Genomic DNA, 25881 nt, shown 5'->3' with positions numbered 1-25881 from the left:
GTAATTCTAAACAGTAAGAAAACCTGAAAGACTGGCACTGTGACTATAAATGGTAAAACAGTTGTCTCACTCTCCTGATGATTTTAGCTCAGTGAGGATATCCACTATTCCTGCCTTTGGTACCATCATGGAGACTGTCACACAAAAAGAGGTAGGAAACAGTAAACTGGAATTTGCCACTGCCCAATATGCACATGATTTAAATCAAATACTTTACAAATCTTAAAACGTGTTTACTACTGTTGGCTTCTGTTTACATACAGCTGCTGGAGCGTGTAAAAATGCAGTTGGCATCGTTCCTCGAGGACCCTCAGTACCAGGATCAGCACTCTCTGCACATGGAAATCATCAGGACGTTCGGAAGAGTTGGACCAAACGCAGAGCCGCGCTTCAGAGATGACTGTATGTGAAAGATAAAAATGCCACCCATGTTGCACCAGATCCACGTTTCTCTTCTATCTTTACTTAGCCTGTCAAGTGTGTTCTTCATGTGCATGAGCTTTTTATTTATTTTTTTTTCCTCTAGTCGTGCTGCCACATCTTCACAAGCTGGCGCTGGGGAACAACAGCCAGTCAGTGGAGAGCAAGAGAATTGACATCGCCACGCAGCTGTTTGAGGCCTACAGTGCCCTCTCCTGCTGCTGTATCCTTCTAAAGTCATGTAGTTTTAAAACAAGTAGCATTTTTCTTCAAAGAATAAATTTATAATCTCATAAGAATAAAGTAGTTATATAACATGAATAAAATCACAAAAATATGACCATTACCGTGAGAAAAAGGTTAAATAGAAAAACAGGATAACAGGAATAAAGTATTTTTTACATGAATAAAATCATAACATTATGAGAAAAACATAATATTGCAATAATAAAGAATAAAAAATGTATTGCAATTTAATAATGGTGAGTTTGGTTTAAGATTTTGGATCCAGAAGAACTAGAAAGTCTGGTGAGCAAGGATTTTCCTTGCTGCTTATTTCCTAAAAAAGTTTTTCACTTTTCTTGTAGTATTACATTATTTTTGAAATCTTTGAATATGCCCTTAATATCCAGTTAGTACTCTAAAGCCTTGACACTTTCCATGTACTAATACTTAAGGCAGTTAGATAAACTTGTGCAGGACAGGATTAAAAGTGTGGTGTGTTTTCTCTGAGAGGTCAGCTCACTCGTACTTTTACAACTGCTGCCCTGAATGTATTTAGGATTTACTAGAAGTGTGTGTTAGTGTTGGCTCAGGTTCAGCGTTAACTGTCCTAACAGTGAGTCAGTGTTAAGGCCGTTAGAATAACCGGTCGAATGCTATCTCCACTGGTCAGATGCTCTCCGGGAACGTGCCTGTGTAACTGTGTGGTGGAGGGAGTCAGCATGGCCCCGGTGTTTGAGTGTGTGGTTCAGTGTGTGTGTGTTGGCAGAGTTCGACAGTCATTTGGCAGCAGGAGAAAGGGGAAAATAAGCTCCCTCCATTTGGAGGCTAGAGGTAATTATAGGGTTGCTTTAGCAGAGGAAAGGATGAGAGCAGGGAAACGAGTGTGAGAGGAGGGAAGGATTGAACATCAACTTCAGGCCTTAGTAACGGTTCCCAGGATCAGTCTCACATCTACACTCCCTCTGCTCTGGCTCTGCCATCCTTCTCTGCTGTGTTTCTCTGATTCCTCCTGCTCCTACTATTTCTCTTTTCTCACACTTTTTCCCTCTCTCCTCTGTCAACCCCACCACACCCACTTCCAACGCACACACAGAAGACAGCTGGTCTAGGGTTCATTCCTGTGGATCTTTGTCAGGCTGTTATTTCACAGTGCGGCAGTGTCCAGGAGGTATAGCCCTACAACCTCAGAAGGTTTCACCTCCCACTGCACATCTTGTTCTTGTAATCAGTGAGACAAGCTCTGAAATTGTACATTCCCATCTCTAAAAATACAGATTTGTTCACTCTGTGTCCCTTATAGCCCAATTGGCTGTGACAGGTTGCAGAGCACATGCTGTAGCAACAAAGACAAAACAGAATTGTGCCGGAAATTTAAGTTTGTCACCTTAAGAAAATGTGCACAGTCAAAGGAAAGTATTATAATTATCCTCTGACAGATTTTCTTTTAATTACGGTCAAACTGTTACTGCTTAGCCTCAAACTGTAGTTTATATGTGTGCACCATAGACTGTGTATAAAGACCTGATTGCTCCCCGAAGACTTTAAAACTCCATCTGGTGGCTGACTGCTGTATTGGTCATAACACCAGCCTCTTCCATGTTTGTGGATGGGACATGAACCAAACTAAAAGGTCAAAATACAAGTCAAATTTTTCTCAATAGATGGTGTCTGTCATTTTAGGAATTTTAGGAATTTCTTATCACACTAATGTTTGTTCAAGTGTTAATTTTTCACAAAGTTTGGTTTCGATTAGTTATTTGATGCTATGAAAACAGGGTGAAACATCATGATTGACAGCTGGGGCTGACTCACGGTTGAGAATGTGTATCAGTGGGACCTCTGTGCTGCAGCTCCATCCCCCAATCACTACTGCACAGACTTCAAATGGGCAAGATGGCAGAGATCTTAGAGAGAATGGTTTGGATAGATAAAGCTTTTTACTCTGGAAGTTATACATAACAGGGTTAGAACAGTTTACAAAGAGGGGTGCTTTGAGAAAATGTTTTAAATAAAAATAAATCCATCAGCTTTGTTCAGATAAAATATAGTTTTTTTTCTCCATTTTTCTTAAAATTGAAAATGAGCAACCATACTTTGCTTGTTCCGGAACCAGCCTGGCAGCCGGGATAATGAGAAGTTACACCTGTTTGTGGTCCTGCAAGGTGCTTTGGATCTACTGGCCTCATAAAAGTCAATAGTTCCCTCTCCTTAACTCCCTGTGCAGTCATTTCCGAGGACGTCATGATCAACCACTTCCTGCCTGGCCTCCGGTGTCTCCGCGCCGACATGGAGCAACTCTCTCCTGAGCACGAGGTCAGGAGACATGGAGACATGCATGTTCTCTCACATACATCACATTAACCCTAACTCGTAAATTGCACACGTGCACGCACAAATACTGCATCCCGTCTGAGTACTAAACCTCCTGACTGTCTCTCTGACTTCCAGGAGATCTCACAGGCAGTCAGACCTTTTTCTCAGACACACTCATACACACACCCCCCTCCTCCATATGTATTTATGGCTCAGATTATCACAAGAGCCTATTCATGTGAGCATTTTGGTGACTAACAGTCAGCTGACTGTTTTCCTCTTTGTCTGTAACGTTGACGTACTAGATACTAAAACAAGGATTGAAATTCATTTTCCAACTGTGATGCAGGAAAACATAGATCTTTTTTTGTCATCACAACTCCAGTAGTTAAAAACATGTTGCTGTGTAGATGGCCTTGTCTTTTGGGAAATCTCCGAGTGTCTATGCCAAACACCTTTTTGTAAAAACAGCAATCGTCTCTGTTGTATCCTCCACAGGTGATTTTGAGCTCTATGGTGAAAGAATGTGAAATCAAGGTGGAAAACAGAGGAATGGCGGACGCACAGGGGTGAGAACGAATAAACAGTCCCACTCATACAATCCCTTGGTTTTTTTTAATGTGTGAGAGTAACGAGCGATGCTTTTAAGTGGTGGTTAAGAAGAATGTTCGGAGGAGGAAGTGAAGAGAGGGGATCACTACAACAGTATTGGAACTGGGCCGGTTTTGTGGGTCTGTTCCCCAGGGGGAGAGCAGAGCACATGAGAGTGTTGGAACCGCACTCATTATGTGGGTATCTTCACAGAAAAAATGAGAGGAGTTGTTTTGGTGGAGCTAAAAGAGCTGGGACAGCAGCCATAATACTGTGGGTGTCGTTTCAAAAAAAAAAAAAAAAATACTTCTCCCATCTTGTTAACATGTGTTCATTAAAAGGAGAAGCGTGTGTATGTGGATGTCAGAAGTGTTTGCACTCTGCATGTGTGTATGCACATAAGCTCAGTTTTGGGCGTGTTCTCCCAAAGGCTAACAGATTTTTTTTTTGCTCTTTGATTTTGAGCCTTTCTTTGATTTCCTACTATAAATGATAACTGGGACTTTTATATCGTCTCAGGATGTAACTTTTAAAGTTTGAAGGATGTAGGTTTTCATATTTTCAAGTACAAATAAATAGATAAAAAATGTACTCAAGTAAATGTACCACATTAACCTTTCGACTTGAGTAAAAAATAAATCAACTTTTTACATGCATCTGTACTTTACTTAGGTACAGTGACTGAGTAAATTTACATGTACTTGTATAATCACTTATATTTGTACTGATGAATCTCTAAGTTCTGACATTTAAGCTACAATACTGCGGTAAACAATTTATTTTGAGTTTTTGCACGTCTTCATAAAGGTATATTTAATTCCTACATACATTTTAACACAACCAAAAACACAGGCCTTTATGCCAGAAGAATTGACGCATTTTGGTAACTGAGTTGTTTTCTCATACTTGGGTTTATCTAATAGCCGTGTAATAATATCCACCACTCATTTCCTTCTGGATTCGTTGGCTTAAAGTCAGTGTTGGTTTTAAGAAGTGATGTTTGTCCTCCTGTAGAGCAACGCGGCAGCTCGGCAGAACGCTGTAACTGCTCCCAGCTCATTGAAAAGAGGAACTTGCATAGCCGTTAGACTGTAAAAGTTAAGAGGGGCTGAATTGGCAAACAGCCTTTCCCCTCTAAGGGAGTAAAGGATTATTGAAGCTTGTGAGCAGATAGTGGGTCTTGTTTTTCCTGTACTGTTTTCATTCTGTTTGTCTTTCAGTCCATAATGATAAAGAAAACGAGAGAAATCTTGCTCCTTCATTATGGCCAGTTCAACCTTTTTCGTTTTTTTCCCCAATAGTTCCATGTCCATCGCCTCCAGTTTGGTGGGTGAGGACGCCAAGACCAAGTTCCTCAGCAAGATGGGTCAGCTCACCACTTCTGGCGCCATGCTGGCAAACGTCTTCCAGAGAAAGAAGTGATCCTAAAGCGGACTGAACGACCACTACACTTTCTGTATCCGACCAACCCCCTGCTGTCTTCGGGAGCATTTCATTTTACCAGACGAAGCGCTGGTTCAACTTACAGAGCTCCAAGATCGAGTTTATTTATTCAGTTTGGAGAAACTAAGGTGTGTTGTTTTAAAATCGGCGGTGCGGTAGCAGAACCCGCTATGTAAAGGTTAACAGCAGAATTTATTTTTTTTGCAGTGAAAGGCTGAAGTTTCTCCCTCTGCTCATTTATTCTATCCTTAATTCCCAATCCCGACGGAGGCATTGTCACAGACTAGAAATGTGGTTTTTCCAATCAGTGTTGTTCGACATTGACATTTCAGAAAAAAGAGATGAGAGAGGGTAAGGAACTGATTTCGATGTTTCACCCAAAATGAAAACAAGGGACTTATTTCTTGGATGTGAAAGTATCACCAAATCAAATTTCACGTTCACTCCACCGCTTCTTGTTTCCCTCGACTCTTTGGGAAAACACGACAGCAAGGCCTGCTAGATTTCTTTAGACTTTGCAAAATGCCATCCCAGAGGAAAATGTTCGACAGTCGCATTAACTTGCATTCATGAAGGAAAATTACACTGAAGGATTGAACCACAAAATGGCTCTCGGTCTGCTAAGAATGCCTCGTACAGCGTTTCTGTACTGCTCAGAAGTAAAGCCTACTTGAAGCTATAAAAAAAGTCTTGCCTTCATTTCTTCAAAGTCTGTCTGTTTTTTTTTTGTTTGTTTTGATAGCTTCTATTTTATAACTTATTTATGTCTTAATTAATGGAGAAAAAAAACTTTATTCCAACTTCCAAAGAAATTTGCACTTCAGTTTTGTTCTTTATTATATAAATATACATATATATATATACATATATATTTGTTTTAATTCAGAAGCTGATACATGATGAACAATATCACTACTGTCAATGGACTTTTTTTGTTTATCTGTTTTGGCATTGTGAAGTTAAAGAGAACACTGATCATAATTATCCTCGCTGTCTGTAGCATCGCGTCTCTGTGTTGCGGTCTCTCTCTGGTAATTCTACCTTTTTGTATTTTTGTTCTTTCATATTTTTTTTTCCGTTGTTCTTTTTTTGGATATGCTCTGAGAAACGGTAAATAACTGTATCATAAACTGACCCGGAGAGGACGGTACTCTTTATGTATATTTGAAATTGGTGTCATGGTGTAATAAAAGATGGCGATGAGTTGTACTTAAATGTAAACACTGGGAGCTTCATTGAGCGTCTGCACGTTAAGCGTCTTCTGAGTTCTGGCTCAAAGTTCCGACAGGTGTTGGAGGCAGTAAAACAAAGCGATGTCACAGACAAACTCTCGCTCCCGCCGCTTTCGTCCGACCCTTTGATGCAGTCTATTGTTACTGCTTAGTACAACAAACCAAAGTCCATCTCATGGGACATTCCCAACAACTTAGCCCAAATGAGTACAGAAAGAAAAGCACAATCTGCCGTCAAGATTACACTATGTCTCAATCGCTGCTATCTGTCCTTTAGAAGGGTTATGACTTGGTAAATGTGGTTAACTTTGGCCTGAATCTGTAAAAGAGGACAATTGATTGTAGTAACAGAAGTGTGCACCTGTTCTCGAGGAGACCTCAGGGGCTTTGTGCAAGGTCCAACAGCTTCCTTATGAAACCACATTTACATTCACTAGTTCTACACCATTTTACACACACTCATAAATATCAGTCCCTGAAACATGTCAGACTTTTCCCCATTAAGATGCAGGAAATATTCTGAGAAATCAAAAAGTGATTGAAAATATTCCTGGTTCTGCCCCTTTGTTATGATCCACACCACAGTTTGATGGAATCTTTATGGGTCCTTTGCACATTGTGATGATCCGTGATGTTTTTGTGTTAACTTGTTACAAACAAACAAAGCAGGGGTAAAAACTTAAAACACAGAAGTTTCACAATGTGTGTTTGTAATCTGTCAATATAAGATTTTGCACAGTCCTGTCGGATCTGTTGTTATGTACAATGAATTGTGCAGAAAACAGAAATGGGTTGGGCAGACCTGCGGCGCTCATTTTATGGTTCAACATGACTTATAGCTAACGCCTACTGGTAAAGAACCGAATTTGCATATTAAGGCTAATAATCAACCATCATCACTGATAAGTCACCAGGTGGATAAATAATTGATACACATCAGGGGTGGAGCTCGAAGCTGTGACACGTATGTGTATGTGTGTTTGTGTTTGCTCGTTAGTCTTTGTCTGAAGATATGCGTATGCAGCCGTAGATCTCAGATATGTGTAATTTGCATTCAGAGTAAATAGTGCAGCTCTTTGTGTGTCAAAATAACCTCCTTCAAGCAGGAGCGTTTCAAGGGAGTTTAGTGGCCCCAGGCAAATCGGACCTAGGTGGGACCTAACACCCCCGAAACGTTGCTTCCTGTTCAATCCCACTCTGCAAGCGAACAAAACATTTGCTTTCTTGTGGTGAGGCAACTTCGGTGAACTTTGACTTGCGATTTTCACTTTGCATTAGCGTGATATATAAATAACCAATCCTGTCAACTTGTGGGTGGGGTCAGTAGTCGGAGAAAGCTCCTCAACTGCAGGTGGCGCTGTGAGGGTGGAGAGACAGGGAGCAGGGACGAGGCTACATCAGGATATTCATAGTTCAAAGTCACGAAATGAGGAAGGAAGTTGAAGAGGTATATTTCGGCCATTTTAACGCCATGAGAATTAATTTCACGACAAACTTTTTGAAAATGTAATTTTGAGGAACAAAGGGTGCTGTAATAAGCCACTTGAGTGCAACCCTCATCTCAGACGCACTCATTTAGGCCGCGTTCACACCCGGTATTAAATCCATTCTGAACTTGTCTCCTGTGACCAATTGTGGTCTGATCTCGCTTCCTGCTCTAAATATAAATAAACACGTGCGTTATTTGTGATGGCGCAGACCAAATGTTGTTTCAACTAAGTCTGAGTTTACGGATGTGTCTGATAACAATGTTTGTGTTTCTGCATCGGCGCAAGCGAGGAGTGTGAGAGAGGAGTCAAGAGGGGCTGAAGGAAGAATGTGCAGAGTGCTCCTGTGCTGTGAAGAAAGCTTTTAACAATTTCACAAAAGTATCTATCATTATGTGTTGGTCAGTGTAAACATATCAACGTATAAAAACATCTCTGAATGTGGGCAGATAGGATCTCAGGGTGTATTCAGGATGCCTTTGCGTGTGTTCAGACCTTTACTTCCTGCTGGACACTTGTGATCGGATCACTCAGGTCAGATGTTAAGCTCAGGGCCCACTTTGCCGAGCATGTTGCTGCGCTCCTGTCTTATTGCCAAGATCCTTGTTTGGTTTTTCAGCATTGGATGTGCGGGGTAACGCAGCTGTGTGCACCTGCATGTGAACCAGCACCAGTTTATGTGCATGTGTGTTCATAAAAACTCTCCTGGCATTTTGTTGGTGCGTGGAAACGACATCAGCCGGCAGCTCTTACTCACGTCGGTGGCTTGGGTGACTCACAAATCACATCTGTTTCCAAAGCAAGCAGAAGCAATGCAGACCCAGTCTTAAAACCACCGGAACACGGTGGCCAGGCTTTAATGTTATTATTCCTCTCCAGCTCTCTGTGGATGTGAGCGTGTTTTTCTGCCCCGTGTACTTTTCACTGTGTTCTGCGGAGACCTCGCCTAACCCTTGAAGCTTCCTCCAAAATCTTTGTACCAAAACAGGCTGCGGCTGCTTTCTTCTGTGGAACAAGTAATGAGTGTGTTACATTAATACGAACCATTCCGCGGCTTATGGCGTGCTTGAGTCTAAGTGTGTGTGCATTTTTGTGTATTTGAGCTGTCAGGAACAGGCCCACTTCTTGAACTTCGCCTTGTTGGATAGTGATGCGAAGCAACACAAGCCGCATGCTTGCAGAGCTTCACGTCCTGTGCTTGTAAACCAGCGTGGCATCTTTCCTGCAGCGGATCTACGTCTTCATACATCAAAAAAAAGCTGCATCTTGACTTCAGTGTTTGAAGCGCAGGGACTTCTCTCTGCTTGCTGGTTTAATTTAGTTGTTAGTGAATGACCTCAGTGTGAATGCTTGGGCTGCGTTCAGAGTCCAGCAGAGGTTTCTTCTTGCTAAAACAGTCACATCTGGCTCTTAATTGCTACTGTGCAAGCTGCAGAGGCCCCCGCCACAGAACAGCTTCTCTCAGCATGTTTGGAGAAAGGAAGTAGAAAATGAGGGGAGAGGGAGGACAGAGCCCATTACCTTCAGTGACTGAGCTCAAAACCTTCATTATTCCTTCACTTTCTCTGCTTGAGGGGAAGATTCCTTTGCACGTCCACCTCTGCCTGTTGTGTTGATTGTGACACAATCAGCTGCTTTCTAAGTCATTCATTATTATTGAGCCAGTGCCCATTTTGTATCCCTGCAGAGGAGGTTCTGTTTTTGTTTGGTTGATGGGTGGGTGGGTGGTTTGTTAGCAGGATCACACAAATACTACTCAACAGATTTCCTGTTAAATCTTTTGGAAAGGAGGAAAGTGACCGAAGGAAGAACCCATAAACTTTTGGTGTGGATGCGGATCGGGCAGAGGATCCCGGACTTGTTTGAATAATGTGTGTGTAATCTGGGGCAGTTTGTTTGAATTTAAGGGGACAGTTGGGCCTCAGGGGAGCTGTGCGCTTCTCTGAGTGTAGTAATTACAGAAAAACTGTGCTCTAATTGTTTCTCTGACAAAATTTCCAGTATAACTAATTTAGAAACAGCAACTGTAATGTTGCACGTTAACAAACAATATGTGTGTTGTCCAATTTAATTGAAGAAAAGCATCTCATATTCACAAATCACAGTTTACCTCATGCCTCACAAACTGTACAAGTTGAGACATCCTCTGTCCTCAATCCTGGGAAGGGAAAACATTCAGAAGAGTCACAAGTGAGGGATCCCCCGCCCAGGACGGACAGAAGTTGTTGCATGTAACAACACATCAACAAATTACCAATGATTTGAACATTTATTTGAGCAGATGGTGTCCAACATGAATTAATCTATCTTGTTTGCAAGACCAAAAAAAGATTGCTTCACTTTTTTGGCCCTTTTTTTTCAGCTGTTTTCTCTCGTGCCGACCAGCCTCCTGTTTTATGCATTCACGGCCGACCTGCATATTAGTATTTGCATAACTGTCACCTTGAGGAGAACATGTTCTCCACTCTGTGGAACCCGCCCTCCATGGCTTGCCAAGTTAGGCTGATCTGCAACGCAATGCTCAGAGGGAAATACAGTTTTCCTCTCTTTCTCTGTATCTCTGTTTTCCCAACACCAGCACAGCTGCAGTCACTATTCTGCTAAATGAAAGACATTTGTCGAACTGAAGAAATGATCATAACAGTTCCAGGTCTCACGCTCTAGAACGGAGAGCAGCCTACTGGCTTCCAGGATGAATGGCTCAGCAGGAAGTGAAATCTTTTTCATAGTCACCACATTCTTTGCCCCTCGTGTGCGTTTGGTCATATCTGAGTTCATCTCTCGTGAGGTCATGACACCATTTTTAGACCAAAAGTGTCACTTTAGGAACACTTCCAAAATAAATTCTGCAGGCTGTTTCTGCAGAGATGCTGTACAGTTGTATTTCCAGTGTGTGAAGGTTCATGTCACAAGAACACTCATACACTAACTGCCACATACACACACTCATTCATTAATTCAGAAAGAGAGATCAGTGCACAGATCGAAAGAAGTTGGGGGGGGGGAGAGACTCTCTTTACATGTGGCAAAGTGGTGGGAGGAGCTCCCTCCCTGCCTCGGTCACTCACGCAGCTCTTACAAGCTGTTGCATGCATCCACTGCTCCACAACGCGTGGGTGAAAGCAGAAGGAAGATGAGACGAGAGGAGAGGAGAGGAGGGGAACTGTAACTGCAGCCTGACCGGGAATGAAGGCGCAAGAATGCCCCATGAGACGCTGCGGAGGATCCGCCACATTTATGCACGCAAGAAGAAGTGATTTACCGTGTTGATCCTGAAGAGAAGAATCTGATCTCGGTCTTGAGAGATCGTCGTCTTGGCTGAGAAAGGAAAGTTTGTCAGAGAAGGAAGGAGTCTTCATCATCCAGCAGATATGAGGCTGCACTTTTCTACGAGTTGGATATTCCGGGGCTGGATAACGTGTGCGCTCATCGCCTTTTACGCGCAGGTAAAAACACACGTCTGTGAGTGAAGGGGGGGGTTTAATGTCCATGCTATCAACAGTAGGGAATGTATTTATAAATATAAAACATTGGATGGATGTTTTGTCTCCTATATATATCTCGGGGGCTGTCAAACGTTTATACATGAATGGCTATGCCCCAAAAAAGCGAGAATCACGATGGAGTAGATGGAAAAGTGTAACAGTGCCAACACCTGAGATGTTTTTGCACAGATTGAGGGGAAGAGATGATGGTTGAATTTTGACTGGAAACAGTTGTGTTTGGGTCGAGTCCACCTCCCCCTGCATGCTCGGTCTGACCGCAAAAACGCCGCTGGCAACAGGATGTTCTTCTCCCTCCGCCAAACATTCTCTCCCGGTCGGGTCCGGAGGGGGACCGGCGCAAATGGCGCATCAGGACCCAGCCATCAGTGAAGGGTCTGCACGGGTCCAGAAAAGTTGCCACTGGTTGTATTCCCTTCAGATTAGCACTGGAAGATTGTGGCAGTTACGCACAACATATAGGTAGGATGGTGATGGTGCCATACTCCAATGGCATGGATACAAACCAAACCATTGAAATAACAACAATGCGTAATGTCTCTTACAGCATGATCCAAGGCCACAGTTTGATTTTAGTGGCGAGAAAAAAGAGTGAATGGCCAATGACATGTTGCCCATGTTGTTGTGTAGTCCATCGGCTCTAACTCCATCCAGGTGGAGCAGTTTATAAGATGTGGTTGGGGCGGTGGGACTGCTGGGCACCAGTCATCCATCACAGACTGTTTATGTGTGTGCGTTACCGTAAACCAGCAGCAATACAACATTGACTGGAACAGATGCTCTCTCTTCTTTTTTTCTCAACTTCTACTTTACTAAAATGTGTTGCAAGAGATATGAGGAGTGGAGGACCTGGGATCCAGAGAGGTGATGGCACGGAAGCAAGAAGTCACAGTTTTTACTTTTTCAAGTATAGAAGCAAACAGAGTGAGCAAATGCAGATTTGATGCATGGAAAAATGAGTCAGTGTGCACAGAGGAAGCAAGAAAATCAATCCTACATTTTAAGGTGACACTGCAAACCATTGGCTTGTGGTTTGTTCTCACCGTGGTCTTGCCATCACTGACTCACTGTATCCTCCAATGAAATCCCCCTTCACTTCTTAGTTTTCAACCACTTCGTCCAGAGCCTGGTTCAAATTCATTTCAAACTGTCTGTGTGATTGAGCAACACAGGATTAGTTCAAGATGTTTGGAGCTTAAAAAGTCAGTAGTTGTGTACTTTATTTAATAGTCTGTTTCCCCAGGCGTCCACGTCTCTGCATTCGTCTGTTTGTCCACCTTTCTGTCATCCACCCATCAAGAGTCTCTCTCTGACTCTTGCCCGCTGTTCCTTGATTTGATATTCAACTAAAAACTTTGGCATTTTCTCCATGTGCTTTTTTTTTTCTCCGTCTGTCCATCCATCTATTCAGAAATCGCTGCTATGTCTGTCGTGGCTTAAGCAATAAGACCACATTGCTTCAGGCCTACAGATCCAAACTTGATTCAACTGTTCAGACAACAGACATTCAACTGACTGATAAAATATGAAGCCTTGTAATAACAACAGAGCTTTGTGTGGAGGGAGGAGGGATTATATTGGTCTTCAGTGTGTCTCCAGCACACCCGGATTAATCTCTGTCAAGTTCCTTTAAACAATTAGTGCAGATTAAACTTGCCCAGAGATGTGTTTCCAGCTCTTTTTTTTGCAGTAGTTCTTCTAATTACAGTCTTCAGATGAGTTTCTTTAACTTTCGCTCATGACCCATGGTGGTTATGAATCATCCCGCTCGTCTTCAAGCTTGTTCTTTTTATTTTAAAGCCCCAGCAAATAAGTTTGTGCCTGTGCATCAGATGACAATAATTGACGTTACTCTCTCATATACAATTGATAACCATTGAAACATTGCCAGTTTATTCTAAAGAGACGATACAAAGTGGCAAACAAATGTTAACACTGTATTATTATCATTAGTATAAATGCATCAAGCTCCTCTGGTGCCACATATGGTTTTCAAGAATGGAAAGTATTTATTACCGAGTATGAGACTTTCAAAACTAGTAAAAGTCATAATTTGTGCAGGTGGAACTTCAAAGGGCTTAGTTTTTATGGCCGTTTTAAAGAATGAACTACAGGTGTAGACACAATACAAACATTCAGGTGTTGTGCAACACACATTTTTTTACAGCAACCTTATCACGGAGCACTAAAACACAGAGAGGCCTGAAAGTCACACTCTGCTTCTTTAGGCCCGTTGCCAGCGGCTGCCGTGGCCGTTATGCAAATCCTTCCCTACTCTTACGGCTAAGAGGAATGTGTTGTGTGTCACACTCCTGATCTCTCACACGCTGAAGGATTTATGAAAGATAAGTAAAGAAAAGGCTGGCACACTGGTACCCCCCCCCCCCCCCTCAATCTGTTGGACACATACATTCATATATTACAATAAAAGTAAGCGTTGAGGTTGCATGTTCTATCTTTACCGGTATGATAACCTATAATCATATAGGGTGGATCAGCTCTTTTCCTGTGACATTTACTGTATATTTAGTTTGTCAAAACATAAGGGCCTCACATAACCGAGAGCCAATGTTTAGATGTGGCCGTCGCAAAAACATGCTTCCCAGAATTCTTTTGGCCTTATTGCTATCTGTCTGTCTGTCTGTATCTCTATCTACCTGTCTGTCTCTCTCTCTATCTGTATGTCCATCCGTCTGTCTCTCTATCTCTCTATCCATCCATCCATCAAGATAAACATTGTCATGGAAACCGTCCTCCTCCTCTGTCACTTCTGTTTGCTGCAGCACATGGTCCTCGTTAGTGCTGTGGTCCGAGCGCTGTGCGTCATTATTCCTCTGCTGAGATTCTGAAACAAAGACTGGCTGATGTGCGAGCGACCGAGTGGAGGTAATTAAACGCTTGCCAGTGTTCACGTTGCGCTGCTTTTGCCCGAGGCCGGGCAAGACAGACATTGAGACTAAACAGAATTTACTGTGGAGGTGTGAGAACGAAAGAAGGAGACGAGGGGAGGATGACACTCAATATCAGTATTTTTATTTAAACTGATGTTATCCTCAAACTTTCATTTTATTTTAAGATTTGATTCCTTGTTAAAATCTGTTTCAACCAAAGGAACCTGAACATTTCAACAAAAGGAAAGTTATCATTTTAATTCTCCTTACCAAATCATTTTTACCGGTGCATAGTAATGCATGCATATGATTTCCAAAGCGAATTAAATTGCCGGATATTAATGTTGTTTTTATGATACATGCTTTCGACCAATCGTGAGTTAGTCTCAGCTGTCAATCATGAGGTATCACTCTTTATAGCATCAAATAACAATCCCATCTACTAATATGGAGGAGGCGGGACATATGACCTATACTGCTGTCAGCCACCAGGTGGCAATCTAGATGCCTTGGCTTCACTTTTTGGGTGCAGTTACATCATCTTTCTTTATATACAGTCAATAATTTGTGTCTTTATGAAGCTTCTGGAGAGAAAAGCTGGAGTCGGGGACCATTTCAAATTGTTTCATCTGAATGGTCCTGCAGCACCAACATTTCTTTAACTGTACAAACTACTGTTAGACTGAAACAGCATGTAATTTCATGGGAAAGACAAACATTGAGATGTGCTGAATGTGAAAAATACAAAGAGTAAAGTCTGAGGACAGAGTCTGGTCTATAGGTTGTGTTTTTCTACATTTTATATAGACACTGTGGCTTTGGCATCGTTTCTGTCATAACAGCCAGATTCTCTAATTCAGCAGTGTGGTGAGAGTGGCTGCAGGGTGTGTGTGTGCACTGTAAGTGTGTGTGTGTGTGTTTGTGTGTGTGTGTGTGTGTGTCAGCCTTGGCTTACCTTTGTGGCCTTTTTTACTAGAGTTCCCAGATGTTTCCCTCTCTGGTGCCTCATGCTAAACTACAGATTACACTGTTGAATCACAGCAGGAAACGTTATACAGTTATTTATAGCATTATTATAAGTGAAAACAGGATAATGATCTTTTGGGAATAAACTCTTCATTTAAGTGTCGCAGCTGCCAGCTTTTATTTACAGCCTTTAATGGATGTAATGGACAATGTAATGGAGTCCGGTGTGTTCTAATTTAGAGACAGTTGGAGTTGATTGCGTTAATTCCAGTTGGTCTCTCCATGTGTAATTGGGTACTGTAGGGGGTTTGGTTTGCCGGTTTGGAGGCTGTGTGCCGTTGTGGTCAGGTGCTTCTGGGGTGGCGGAAAGAATTCTTGGGTATGTCCTGGAAAACAACCATCCTCTTCCTCTCATTACTCACCGCTGTCTCAAATGTGGATTTGAAAGATGGAGAAGAGACAGAGGAAGGTTGCCTCTGAAGCGTGGCATACATCAGGGGATGTTTGTCAAGCACTGACAGAAAACTGATGTTTTTATCAAGCGAAGCATGAATAAATGTGGGAATCTTTTCTTCAAATACATTTAGAATCAGTACACATGGTCGTTATATAAAAAGCTAAATTTACACAAAATAACACGTTTTTTTGTTTTTCTTAGGATGTGGTCTCCAAAACTCCCCCTTGTGATGAGTCTCATTACGTAAAAGGCAACAGATGCTGTGAAAAGTGTGGACCAGGTAAACACACATACACACATACACATACACATACATAATCCTAATCTAAACACCTAATTCTCACCTGAACATCTAACAGCCATCTGAAGTTTAGATGTCTGGTTAAAAATGTCCTCACATGATACAAAGACTTATGCACACACACACACACACACACACACACACACACACACACACACACACACAGAGAGAAGGAAAAAGCCTCTAATTTGATCAATTTACTTTTCCTTTTTTTCATTTAGTTTGTACTGGTCACTTTCATTATGTCCTTGTTGTTAAATTCATCCATTTAATTTTCCTCCTCTGACTCTGTGTCTCTATTTTTGTCCCCACCAGGCTTCCGTGTGCTCACTGCCTGCACTGACTCTCAACCGACTAAATGTATTAAGTGCAATCGCGGTGAATACCAACCCGGCTGGACCGAAGAGGACCGCTGTCTCCAGCAGAAGTTCTGTGACCAGAGTCAGTACCAACATCTTGAATAAGGACGAAATCCTGCCTTAAAGGTTCAGTGTGTAGAATTTAGTGACACCTAGTGGTGAGGTTGCATGTTGCAGCTGAATACCCTTCACCTCACCCTCCCCTTCCAAAAATGAATGAGAAACTGTGGTAGCCTTCAGTTGTCCTAAAAACTCAAAATGTTTAGTTTGTCCAGTCTGGGCTACTGTAAAAAACATGGTGGCCTCCGTAGAGAGGACTGGCTCCTGATGTAAATATAAAGTATTTAAATATAAAGGGCCCATTCTAGGGTAAAGAAAACAAATTTGTACAATTTAGATGAAACACACTAGTGAAAACATCACTATTTCTGCCAATAGATCCCTTTCATCGAAATCTCACACACTGAACCTTTAATAATAACGTGTTTGATTGTTGCTTCTTAAATTTGTCAAACAACCATTTCCATACACTGGAGAACCACAAACCCAACAACCTGGAATGTAAAGGTATTCAGTTTTACAAACCAGAAACTATTACTTATATACTTGAAACTAAATGTAGGATTATAGGTTTGCCCATTTATTGGGACATTATTGGGACTTGTCTTTTTGTATTCAAAATTTTTTTGCGACCATCACAAAAAATAAACCGGTATAAAATTGTGTTGATCTCATAGTATAAAACAGAAACATTTTTTTAAATGTGAAAATTGAATTGCATCAGTTGCACCATTATCAGAATTATTACACTCATCCTCTGTAGCCGTCCCAAACTTGACACAAGCAGTGACATGGATGCAGTGAATGAGGAGTGGAGTTTTTGGATGAGACACACATTGTCCCTTTCAAAGATTTGGACCTAACTTTGCATAACCCCCCCCCCCACTTCTTTGACTCCCTCTTGCAGTTAAGGGTTTCATGGCGAGGCCTGAGAACCCTGTGGCAGAGGAGCCGTGTCGCTGCCTCCCCCACCTCCAGTGCTACCCCATCAACTGTGAGTTCTGTGAGAGGATTCCCACCTGCAGTGCCGGATATGGACTCGAGGTGGATCCCGGTGAGAGTCACCAAAATCAAATCCAACATTTACAGAGGGATCATGAACCAGACACATGATACACTAATAAGATATGTGCTGCTCCTTTCAGACTCTACGAACGGAAGGAAGGTCTGTGTTGCATGTATGAAAGGCTTCTTCTCTGCTGACAACAATGGAGAACAATGCAAACAATGGACTAAGTAAGTGTGGACGCTTGCACTCACATATAAACACACTATTGCAGTAAATGCAAGCAATCAGGCTCTGGTATGCTTAAACACACACACATTAAGAGGAGAGAAACATATAAGTTTGCAAAGCTATCCTAATTAGGACTTTGCATTGACTTCCATTCATTATGTTCAGCCTAACCAAACTTATATCCCCAACTTTAACCATGACCAATTCATGGTTAACCCGAAACTTAACTTAACCACAATTCACATCTTATCCCTAACTTTAACCAAGAGCTCAGAAATTCAGTTCTGCCTCATTAGGACCAGGATTTGGTCCCAGTGAGGTGTGGGAGTTCTGAAAAGGTCCTTAAGAGTTTTTTCCCAAAAACAAATACAAACAACCTTAAATAAAATAACCTATGTTCACGCGTGGATTTTCCTCTTCATTGTTTGTTTGTTTTTTCATCCTCTCTTTCAGTTGTAAGGCCGAGGGCAGGACTGAGACACATCCAGGCAGCGCTCAGGCCGATGCAGTGTGTGGACTACCTGTGTCTGGTAAGACATGTTCAATGGACCTCAAATACAAATACCATTCAGTGCATGTTTAACATCTACTCAGGAGAAAATAAGTGACTGAAACCTCATGTCTGATTCACGGTTTGTTTTTTTAACTTTAACGTGATCGGTGAACTTGTCTTTCTTGCAGGTGCGGCGCCCTCCTGGGTCATAGTTTCAGTTCTGTCAGTCATCACTGTTCTGTGTCTCCTCATCCTGCTGCTTTTCTGCTACAAAGACAAACTGAAGTTACTCTCTGGTAAGTTACAGCCCTGAATTCAACTCTGTCCTGTTCTCAATTAGATAGATGATGACTGAAGACATAGTAAAGATTCATTTAAAGCATATATTTATTTCAGATAAATGTATTTGCTGATGTTCAACAACCTCTTTGCTAAAGCTTCACCAGAAATTTATAAAGCTGCTTTCAGACATGCACTGAACTCCAGACATTTTCCGTGGGGGCTCTAAGGGAGAACGCAAATGTCTGAGTCAGTTGCTGCAGACGTTTTTAGAAACTTTTAGAGCGAGTGGGTGTGTTGATGACGTTTACAACACACGAGAGACATATTAGAAAGACAAACTCTGGAAAATGTCCGGAGCCAATTTTCAGGGTTTCCTGGCTGAAAATGTGTTATGATTCATCCTTTCTGTTTTAACGTAGAATGTGTTGTTTCTTTGTCCAGTAAATCTGCGATCCTGTGTTCAGAATCTTAAGGGGACCAGGATACAGCAGGTAAAGTGAGATTACAGTTGAAAAACATTGAAAATACACAGAAATCAACTGCATTACAAGTAGGTGCATGTACATGTTACATGGTTTTTGAAATACTTGATTTTATGGCTCATTGAGGGACAGATACAAGTGTTAAGTTGTGTGAATAAATTTTGGGAAATCATATTTCTTACAATGCACACTGAAAATAACGCTTCTTCGATATTCTCACTGCTTCTCTCATTGTTTCTTTGTTTTAGGATACATTGGCCCCTCTTTACCACAGTGGGGGTCCCAAGTGCACTCCGTGTGAGGTCACCAAACTCAACTGCGAAGCACCACACCACCCAACAGACGAGCCCCCCTGCACATTCCCCACCTATGTTCCTGATGTCAAGGTCTCGCTGCCCTTTACGGAGGAAATGACAGAGAACGTAGTGCCCAACAGGAAGACGGTGACGGAGGATCAGAGCGAAGGGTCTGGAGAGCCGGAGGAGGTGTCAGAAGAGGAGGAGGTCACCAGCGTGTCCCCTCTCTTGGTGGGTTCCTGCGTGTGTGTCATCCCCGTTCGCGAGCCACTGGAAGTCGGGGAGAACGAGGACTGCAGCCAGGCCGTCTGCCCCGGGACTCCAGGAACCTGCTCGTGTGGAGGGCTGGATGGAGAGAAGGATGGAGACGAGAGTGGGAAAGAAGAGAGGAGTGAGAGCGTTAGGTCCGACGGTAATCAAGAAAAGATGGTTTTGTGCAAGAGTGAAACAGGTGCTGCCTCTCTCGTTTCTCTTTCTCCTCCACTCCTCCACACCACCTCTGTTGTCCCTCCATCCAGCCCACGTCCTGAACTCTGCCTGCCCCTGTCCAAGGCTCTGGTGTCGTCTGAGTTCAAACCTAAAGTGACCGACAGGTCACCGCTGAAACAGGAGGAGTTATACAGACTGGCTAGCACAGACACCACCTCAGCAGAGAATAGCACAACCTCTGCGATGACCTCAGTCAGTCCCCTGATGACGTCCTCGTCTGTTAGAGATCTGTACCTGGACAAACCCCCCGAGGCCTCTGGCCCGGAGCAAGGCCAGGGTCTTTCCTGGGAGGATAACAGTGGAAACAAGCTTTCGTGTGGGGACTCAGAACTGCAGTGCTCACCTGAGAGCCTCCACAGTCAGCTGTCGGAACCAACGCTTACCTCAGGTGGGTGAAGATTTAAAACGTCAAGAATTTAAACTTTAAACTGGCCGAACAAAATAAATATCAAAATGAATATTAAGATCTTAAAAATTATTTTATGATCTTGCTTTTAATTAATTTGACCGTGTCTCTTCTTTAATTGTCTTCCTAACATTTTGCTTATTAGAAATGTTTTATTGTTTTATTGTGTTCTGTCTTAATATGTTTTTGGTGGAAAGAACCTTGAGCTGCATTTAATACTATGACAAAAACAATGTATAGAAAATTAGTATTAGACAAAAAACTAAATATTTATACTAAATCATTATAAAACATTCAAGAAAGTCCAAAAATCATGAGTGTAAATTAAAAAATCATAAGATAATACTTTTTTATTGTATTTGAATTTGCTCTAAAAAAATTTAAGTTGTGCTTTTACCTTAGTGTCTCACAATTTTGACTTAATAAACTTCTCTGAGTAAGTCCATTACTACATCAAAATCTGCATTAATGAAAGTATATACATATTTTTCTATATTTATGCTTGCACTAATACACCAAAGCAAATTCCTTGTATATGTAAACCTGCTTGGCAATAAAACCATATTCTGATTCTGAAATAGGTTCACATTCATACATGTATCCATTTATGTATTTTTTTCATATATACATACATACATACATACATATACACATGTATTCCCATAAATGTTATAATATCTGTAATATATTTTATTATAAAATGCTGTAGCCTCTTGAAATCATCTGAATGCTCGGTGGTTGTGTGCTGTGGGGACAATGGCTCATTTCGAGGACTGTGAGAGCTGGATTTTCTAGCTTCGTGTTTGTGGAGGCAGTCACCACTGTGCTGCCACAGGGTCGAACCCATACATGATTTGATACACTGCATAACAGCATTCCCTCTCCACAAAGTAGGTGGGACCAGCCACCAAGAATAACACAATGAAATTTGTGTTGGTTTTAATGGAAAGTTTTACTGTTACACACTTGAACTCTGTATTGTTCTTTCAAAGGGCTCCACACACACACACACACACACACACACACACACACACACACACACGCACGCTGCCAAAGCAAAAAAAAAAAATCTCCGGGAAACATTTTTGTGTATTCGTGCCTTGGCCACTGGGTGGTTATGGTTACTTATAAAAGCAGCATTATCAGAACAGTCTGATCGAGACAGTGGTTAGCTCAAACTGGGGTATCATTAGGTGAACATGCTCAATACAGATTATAACAGAGGATTGGTTTCAGCAGGAGAATAAGAAGTGTGTCTGTGTGTGTGTGTGTGTGTGTGTGTGTCTGTGTGTGTGTGTGTGTGTGTGTGTGTGTGTGTGTGTGTTTTTTTAAGCAATATGCTTGATTGAAGCCAGTATTGAGAGTTGAACCCTAAATTTCAGGAGACCACACAGGAAGCAGGAATAGACGTGTGTGTGTGTGTTTGTTTGGTGAGCCAGCAAATCTCCAGAACCACACTCCAACGTACAGTGTAAAGTGTGTGTTAGCGAGCATCGGTGTGCATCAGCATGAACTGTGCCATCGACAAAGCTCCTGTTTACCCAGAGTTCCATGGGGTTGCGCAAAAGTGACCACAGCTTTAATTGAAGCAAGATGCGAGCAGCTCGAGTAATACTTTTACAACCCTGCCCACCCAACAGAAACACACATACACACAACACACACTCTCTCACAGAGAAACTTGTGAAGACTATTTTCAACCTACAAATGACACGTTTGAACTCCGTTTCCCATCATGCAGTAATGGCAGCTGATTAAAAGACTTCCCGCTCATGCTATTTCAAGGTGAAGTGAGGGTCTGAGGTTTCACTCAAGTCTCACACATAGAAGCTGTCTATTATACAACGTAAACCTTATCTATCAGCCACTCAGAGGCTCCACCAGAGCTGCTTTCAACTTATATATCTTAATATCCTTTGTTCAAGGGCTCCTCAGCAGAGCTAATGACCCAGATTCAAACTGGCAGCTCACCAGGTAAAGTAAGCAAGAACATTGAGGGAAAACTGTGTATAAGTGTGGTTCTCCCGCAGATTAAACAGGCGAGGGGTTCTACTAGAGTTCAAATTGACCCCCCGTCTGAGTTGTATTGCTAGAATTGTTGGGCATCCAACAAAAAAAAAAAGAAGAAAACTCAGCTTGGTATTAAGAGAGGATAAACAGAAGAAGCCAAGCAGATTCCACAGAGCTTTGTTTTCAAAGTTGTGGTGAAATGTCATAGTTTGTAGCTGGACCTCTCAGACTGGTATTCCGGGAAAAGGGCTCTCAGATGGGGGAGCACAGAGACACACTCTCCGGGAGTGTGTCTGATTGTGTGTTTGTCTGTCTGTGCAACTGTGTGTGTGTGTGTGTGCGCTGTGTGTGCGCTGTGTGTGCGCTGTGTGTGCTTTTCTCTCTCTGTGTGTAAGTGTTTGCCTTGCTCAGATTTACTGTGAGATTGTTTGTGTATTTGTGTGTTTCTGTGCGTGTGTGCTTTTCCCTCTGTGTAAATGTAAAAATGTTTGCTAGAGTCTGTTTGCTTGGATTTACTCATTACTTGTGTGTGTGTTTGTGTGTGTGTGTGTGTGTGTGCATGCTGTATGTGTGAATAAATGAAACATGAGCTGTGAGTCACGGAGGGTCGGCTTGTTTGGTCGGCTGGGAAGTCAGACTGGCGGCTGGATAAAATAGGAACCAGAGGCTTAATGTGTCGAGCGGTGGCTTGCAAAGCAAAATAGATATAATTCATCTGATTGGCTCAAATTCACGTGTGAACAGTACTCGGAGTTAGTGCAAATGATTTTGAGACAGTTGCAGAAACACGGTATTGGATGCTGTAAAGGTTAGAAAGATTTGAGCAGCACTTTTGTAAAAACGTATTCAGCCATGTCTGTAAAACCGTAAACCCAATGGACTTGTTTTGAGAGCCCTTGAGTTTCTCACGCTAAAAACGTTCTGGACACTCTGACACAAAAATGGCAGAAAAGGATGTGATATGGCAATCTGTGGAGCTGCGGCCTCTCTGTGGTCGTCATGCGTGGTCATCACGCCCACTGACCATTTGTCATCCGAGGTTAGCCAGGATTTAGTCCTGCCCCACATACGTATGTCATGCATAGGAGAAGCTCAGTCTTCCTGTGTGTAGGAGGGGATTTTGACAGCGGCGTCTTACACAACAATACCATATATATATATATTTATGCACATTTTTCCATAAGCTGTCTCTGTACTTGTTGTTTTCTATACCAGAATAGAGAAGTTGGGGATTGTTGAGGTCAGACACCCATTTGAAGCCAGAAGTATTGGCATCACTCAATCATTGCAAAAAAAAGAAAATTTGTACGAGGAAAATATTATCTCTGATTACTAAGTTGTCTATTTCGCACTCTTTGATCGTTTTTCTGGTACCAGACTTCTCACTCTCTCTTCTTTTTCTCCCCCTCCACATTTTACATGTTCAGGTCAAGTGTCGGGGAACAACAACACCACCTTCATCTCCAGCGGTCAGGTGATGAACTTTAGTGGCGACGTCATCGTCGTCTACGTCAGCCAGACGTCAGTCGGCAGCGACGGAGCGGGGCTGGACGATGCCTTCGGAAGCCCCGTCCAGGAAGAGGCCAGTGAGACGGCTCCGTTTTTCCAACGCGGCCCGAGGTCAAGAGGGGAATGCTTGTCTCGCGTCACGGTGCAAGACGAGACGCTGCCAGTGCAGGAAGTGATGGCAGAGCGGCCGCCGGGGAAGTGAACTGCAGCTGTGTCTGTCCAGTCCATCATCTCAATAACTAGCAGATAGACCTCTGATCATTCTTGTTGGTTATGTCCCCTTATATCTTAGCTTAATGAAATTACAAAAAACTGTCCTAGAATGTAAATAAAGATGGATGACGTGTCTCCACTTCTTTACAGTATCCAGAAATCAAGCAAAAACATCCCGGATACGAACACTGCCATCTTGTGCATTTGGAACAAGAGTGTGCGGCGTAGCAACCAGGTGATGGAGCCGCGTTATTGTGGTATCACCAATATACGCAGTTGACCGGAGTCAGTCTGAGCTGTCAATCATGACGTTTCCTATGGGTTTTTGTAACATTAAATAATTAAAAACGAACTCACCAGAAAAAGGTTTGAACAAACATCAGCGTGATGAGAACAACCTTCACTGACAGAAACCATCTTGGAGAAAAACGTATTTGTTGTTTAATTTGACTTTTTTTCTGGGCCATGTCCCCTCTACTAACATGGAGAAGGTTGGGTTTGTGACCTATACTGCTGCCAGCCACTAGGTGGTAATTGAGACATTTTGTCATGTCGTCCATCTTCATATACAGTGTATGGTTGTCACATAGCAGCTTCTCATAACCAGGAAGACTTTCAACTACAATGAATCCGACCAATCAACTGAGTGATGAGGCAACTTTTTGAAATGTGAAAGTTATGCCCATGTTATTTTTTGGAACGTAATCAAACAATAACTTGTCTCTTCTCAGACATTAGTCACTGAACGTTGCCTCGGGCCCTTCTCCTCATAAATGCCTTTTTTTGATTTCCAGTGGAAAGCTTCAGGCTCCTTCACATGGAAACTCCCTTCATTCCAGACATTGATGGGGAATTTTGTTGGGAATTGGATGTGGAACTAGAGTTCAGATTGGAACAATGTTGTGCTTTTATGGTTGTATGGAAATTGTAGCCATGTCTAGATAGAAAGTAGTTACTGCATTTCCCATTTCCCACCTTTCAACAGTGAAGGTTAAAGCCTGCAGAGTTTTTAACCAGTTTAAATTTAATCTTTGGGTAATTTTAGCAGTTGCACAACAAAATATCCACCATGTGGAAATAAAAGACTGCCGTGAAAATAAATATTTTAAAGGAAGATAATTTTGAATCTAAGGACTACATTAAGAGAGTAGAGTCAATGTTGCAGTTTGCAGAGTTTAACGAGAGCTATTTTACAGAAAAGAGACACATCCAGTTTTGGTACGATGCTTGTTTATCTTTGACTTTTTTTTAATTCTCTCCTTATTGCACCACAGGTGCAGTTTATGTCAAATAAAAAATGCTATGCATTTGATAAGCTATTTTATTACTAGTTTGTTCTATTTCATTGTGTGCAAGCCTTAATGAAGAAAAACCTGTTTGTAATATTTTCTTTCAGATGATTTTTTTCAGAGCAGAATGTTTATGTAATATTTCAGATTCATATGTGATCAATGTTTAAATATTTCCAAAGAGAAAAAAAGCAGGATGCATGTGTGAAATAAGAATTATCCTCTGTGCTTCCTCTCATTCGATTTGTGGTGCGGATGTGTGAACCATGAACAGCTGGTAAAACACACATCCCTAAAAGGTTCCATTACGAGCTCATCACATGTCTGCAGCCTCAATAATTATGTACATATCAATCAAATATATTGCAATGAATGACTGAAAGAATATTTTGATTTAAATAAAAATATGTTTTGCATCTAATCCTTTCCGGGATGGCTGCCATCCTGACCCCGTGGTTTCTCTCTTGTCAACTTTTCTCCAATTCTGGCTTCGGCAAAATCACACAATGAGAGTCGTTTATCGGAACAGTTGTGTAACCATCACTTTTAAGTTTTGTCTGACTGCTGGTTAAAATGAAAATAATGATAATGATATTTATAGATGTAATGAAGTAATTAATGATAGCATGAATAATAAGAATCATAATAAGAATTGTTGTTGAGTAGTATCCTGCAGAAATGAGAGGGTGAGAGTGAGAGTGAGAGAGCACAAAGTTGCATGAACTAAAATAAATCTTGTCAAGTTTTCTCCAATTCTGGCTTTGGCAAAATCAAACCGCGAGAGTCGTTTATCTCCTCGGGATGATCTATAATCTTTTTGCCAAGCGATGCTAATTACACATGTGGCGAGGCCTCTTTGTCTTTGTCCCTGTGTTGACAAGGGGGGGCCGGCCTTTCATCAGGCCTGGCGATGGCGAGCAGCTGTGA

General features: G+C 42.0%; 2 protein-coding genes across 14 annotated transcripts in view; both read left to right on the top strand.

Annotated features, from left to right (window-relative positions):
* relch (RAB11 binding and LisH domain, coiled-coil and HEAT repeat containing) overlaps positions 1 to 6201 on the top strand; it is a 30463-nt gene extending 24262 nt beyond the window's left edge. For all 13 annotated transcript variants that reach the window (XR_011238895.1, XR_011238894.1, XM_020087787.2 and 10 more), the window contains 6 exons: positions 88 to 151; positions 264 to 402; positions 527 to 643; positions 2870 to 2958; positions 3457 to 3527; positions 4851 to 6201. Coding sequence is in view for 11 of the 13 variants with exons in the window: in XM_020087787.2 (XP_019943346.2) it covers positions 88 to 151; positions 264 to 402; positions 527 to 643; positions 2870 to 2958; positions 3457 to 3527; positions 4851 to 4971 (601 nt within the window). In the remaining 2 variants the exon portion in view is untranslated. The remainder of the gene's footprint in view (positions 1 to 87; positions 152 to 263; positions 403 to 526; positions 644 to 2869; positions 2959 to 3456; positions 3528 to 4850) is intronic.
* Positions 6202 to 10773: 4572 nt separating this feature from the next.
* Positions 10774 to 25375, top strand: tnfrsf11a (tumor necrosis factor receptor superfamily, member 11a, NFKB activator). Its single transcript, XM_020087259.2, has 10 exons — positions 10774 to 11157; positions 15730 to 15808; positions 16145 to 16270; positions 17156 to 17302; positions 17394 to 17484; positions 17939 to 18015; positions 18167 to 18274; positions 18702 to 18751; positions 18991 to 19915; positions 23371 to 25375. Exons 1-10 carry the CDS (start codon positions 11083 to 11085, stop codon positions 23652 to 23654), a joined length of 1962 nt encoding a protein of 653 aa, XP_019942818.2. The 5' UTR covers positions 10774 to 11082; the 3' UTR covers positions 23655 to 25375.
* Positions 25376 to 25881: the final 506 nt, after the last annotated feature.

Source organism: Paralichthys olivaceus, chromosome 17, assembly GCF_024713975.1.
Source record: "Paralichthys olivaceus isolate ysfri-2021 chromosome 17, ASM2471397v2, whole genome shotgun sequence".
Taxonomy (NCBI): domain Eukaryota; kingdom Metazoa; phylum Chordata; class Actinopteri; order Pleuronectiformes; family Paralichthyidae; genus Paralichthys; species Paralichthys olivaceus.
This window is presented reverse-complemented; position numbering and strand designations above follow the sequence as displayed.

Bases quoted from the DNA above. Each gene is read 5' to 3' on its own strand.
- tnfrsf11a (XM_020087259.2), top strand. From the start codon at position 11,083: ATGAGGCTGCACTTTTCTACGAGTTGGATATTCCGGGGCTGGATAACG. The intron at 11,158-15,729 runs GTAAAAACACAC...TGTTTTTCTTAG, and splicing joins TCATCGCCTTTTACGCGCAG to GATGTGGTCTCCAAAACTCC. The intron at 18,275-18,701 runs GTAAGTTACAGC...TTCTTTGTCCAG, and splicing joins CAAACTGAAGTTACTCTCTG to TAAATCTGCGATCCTGTGTT.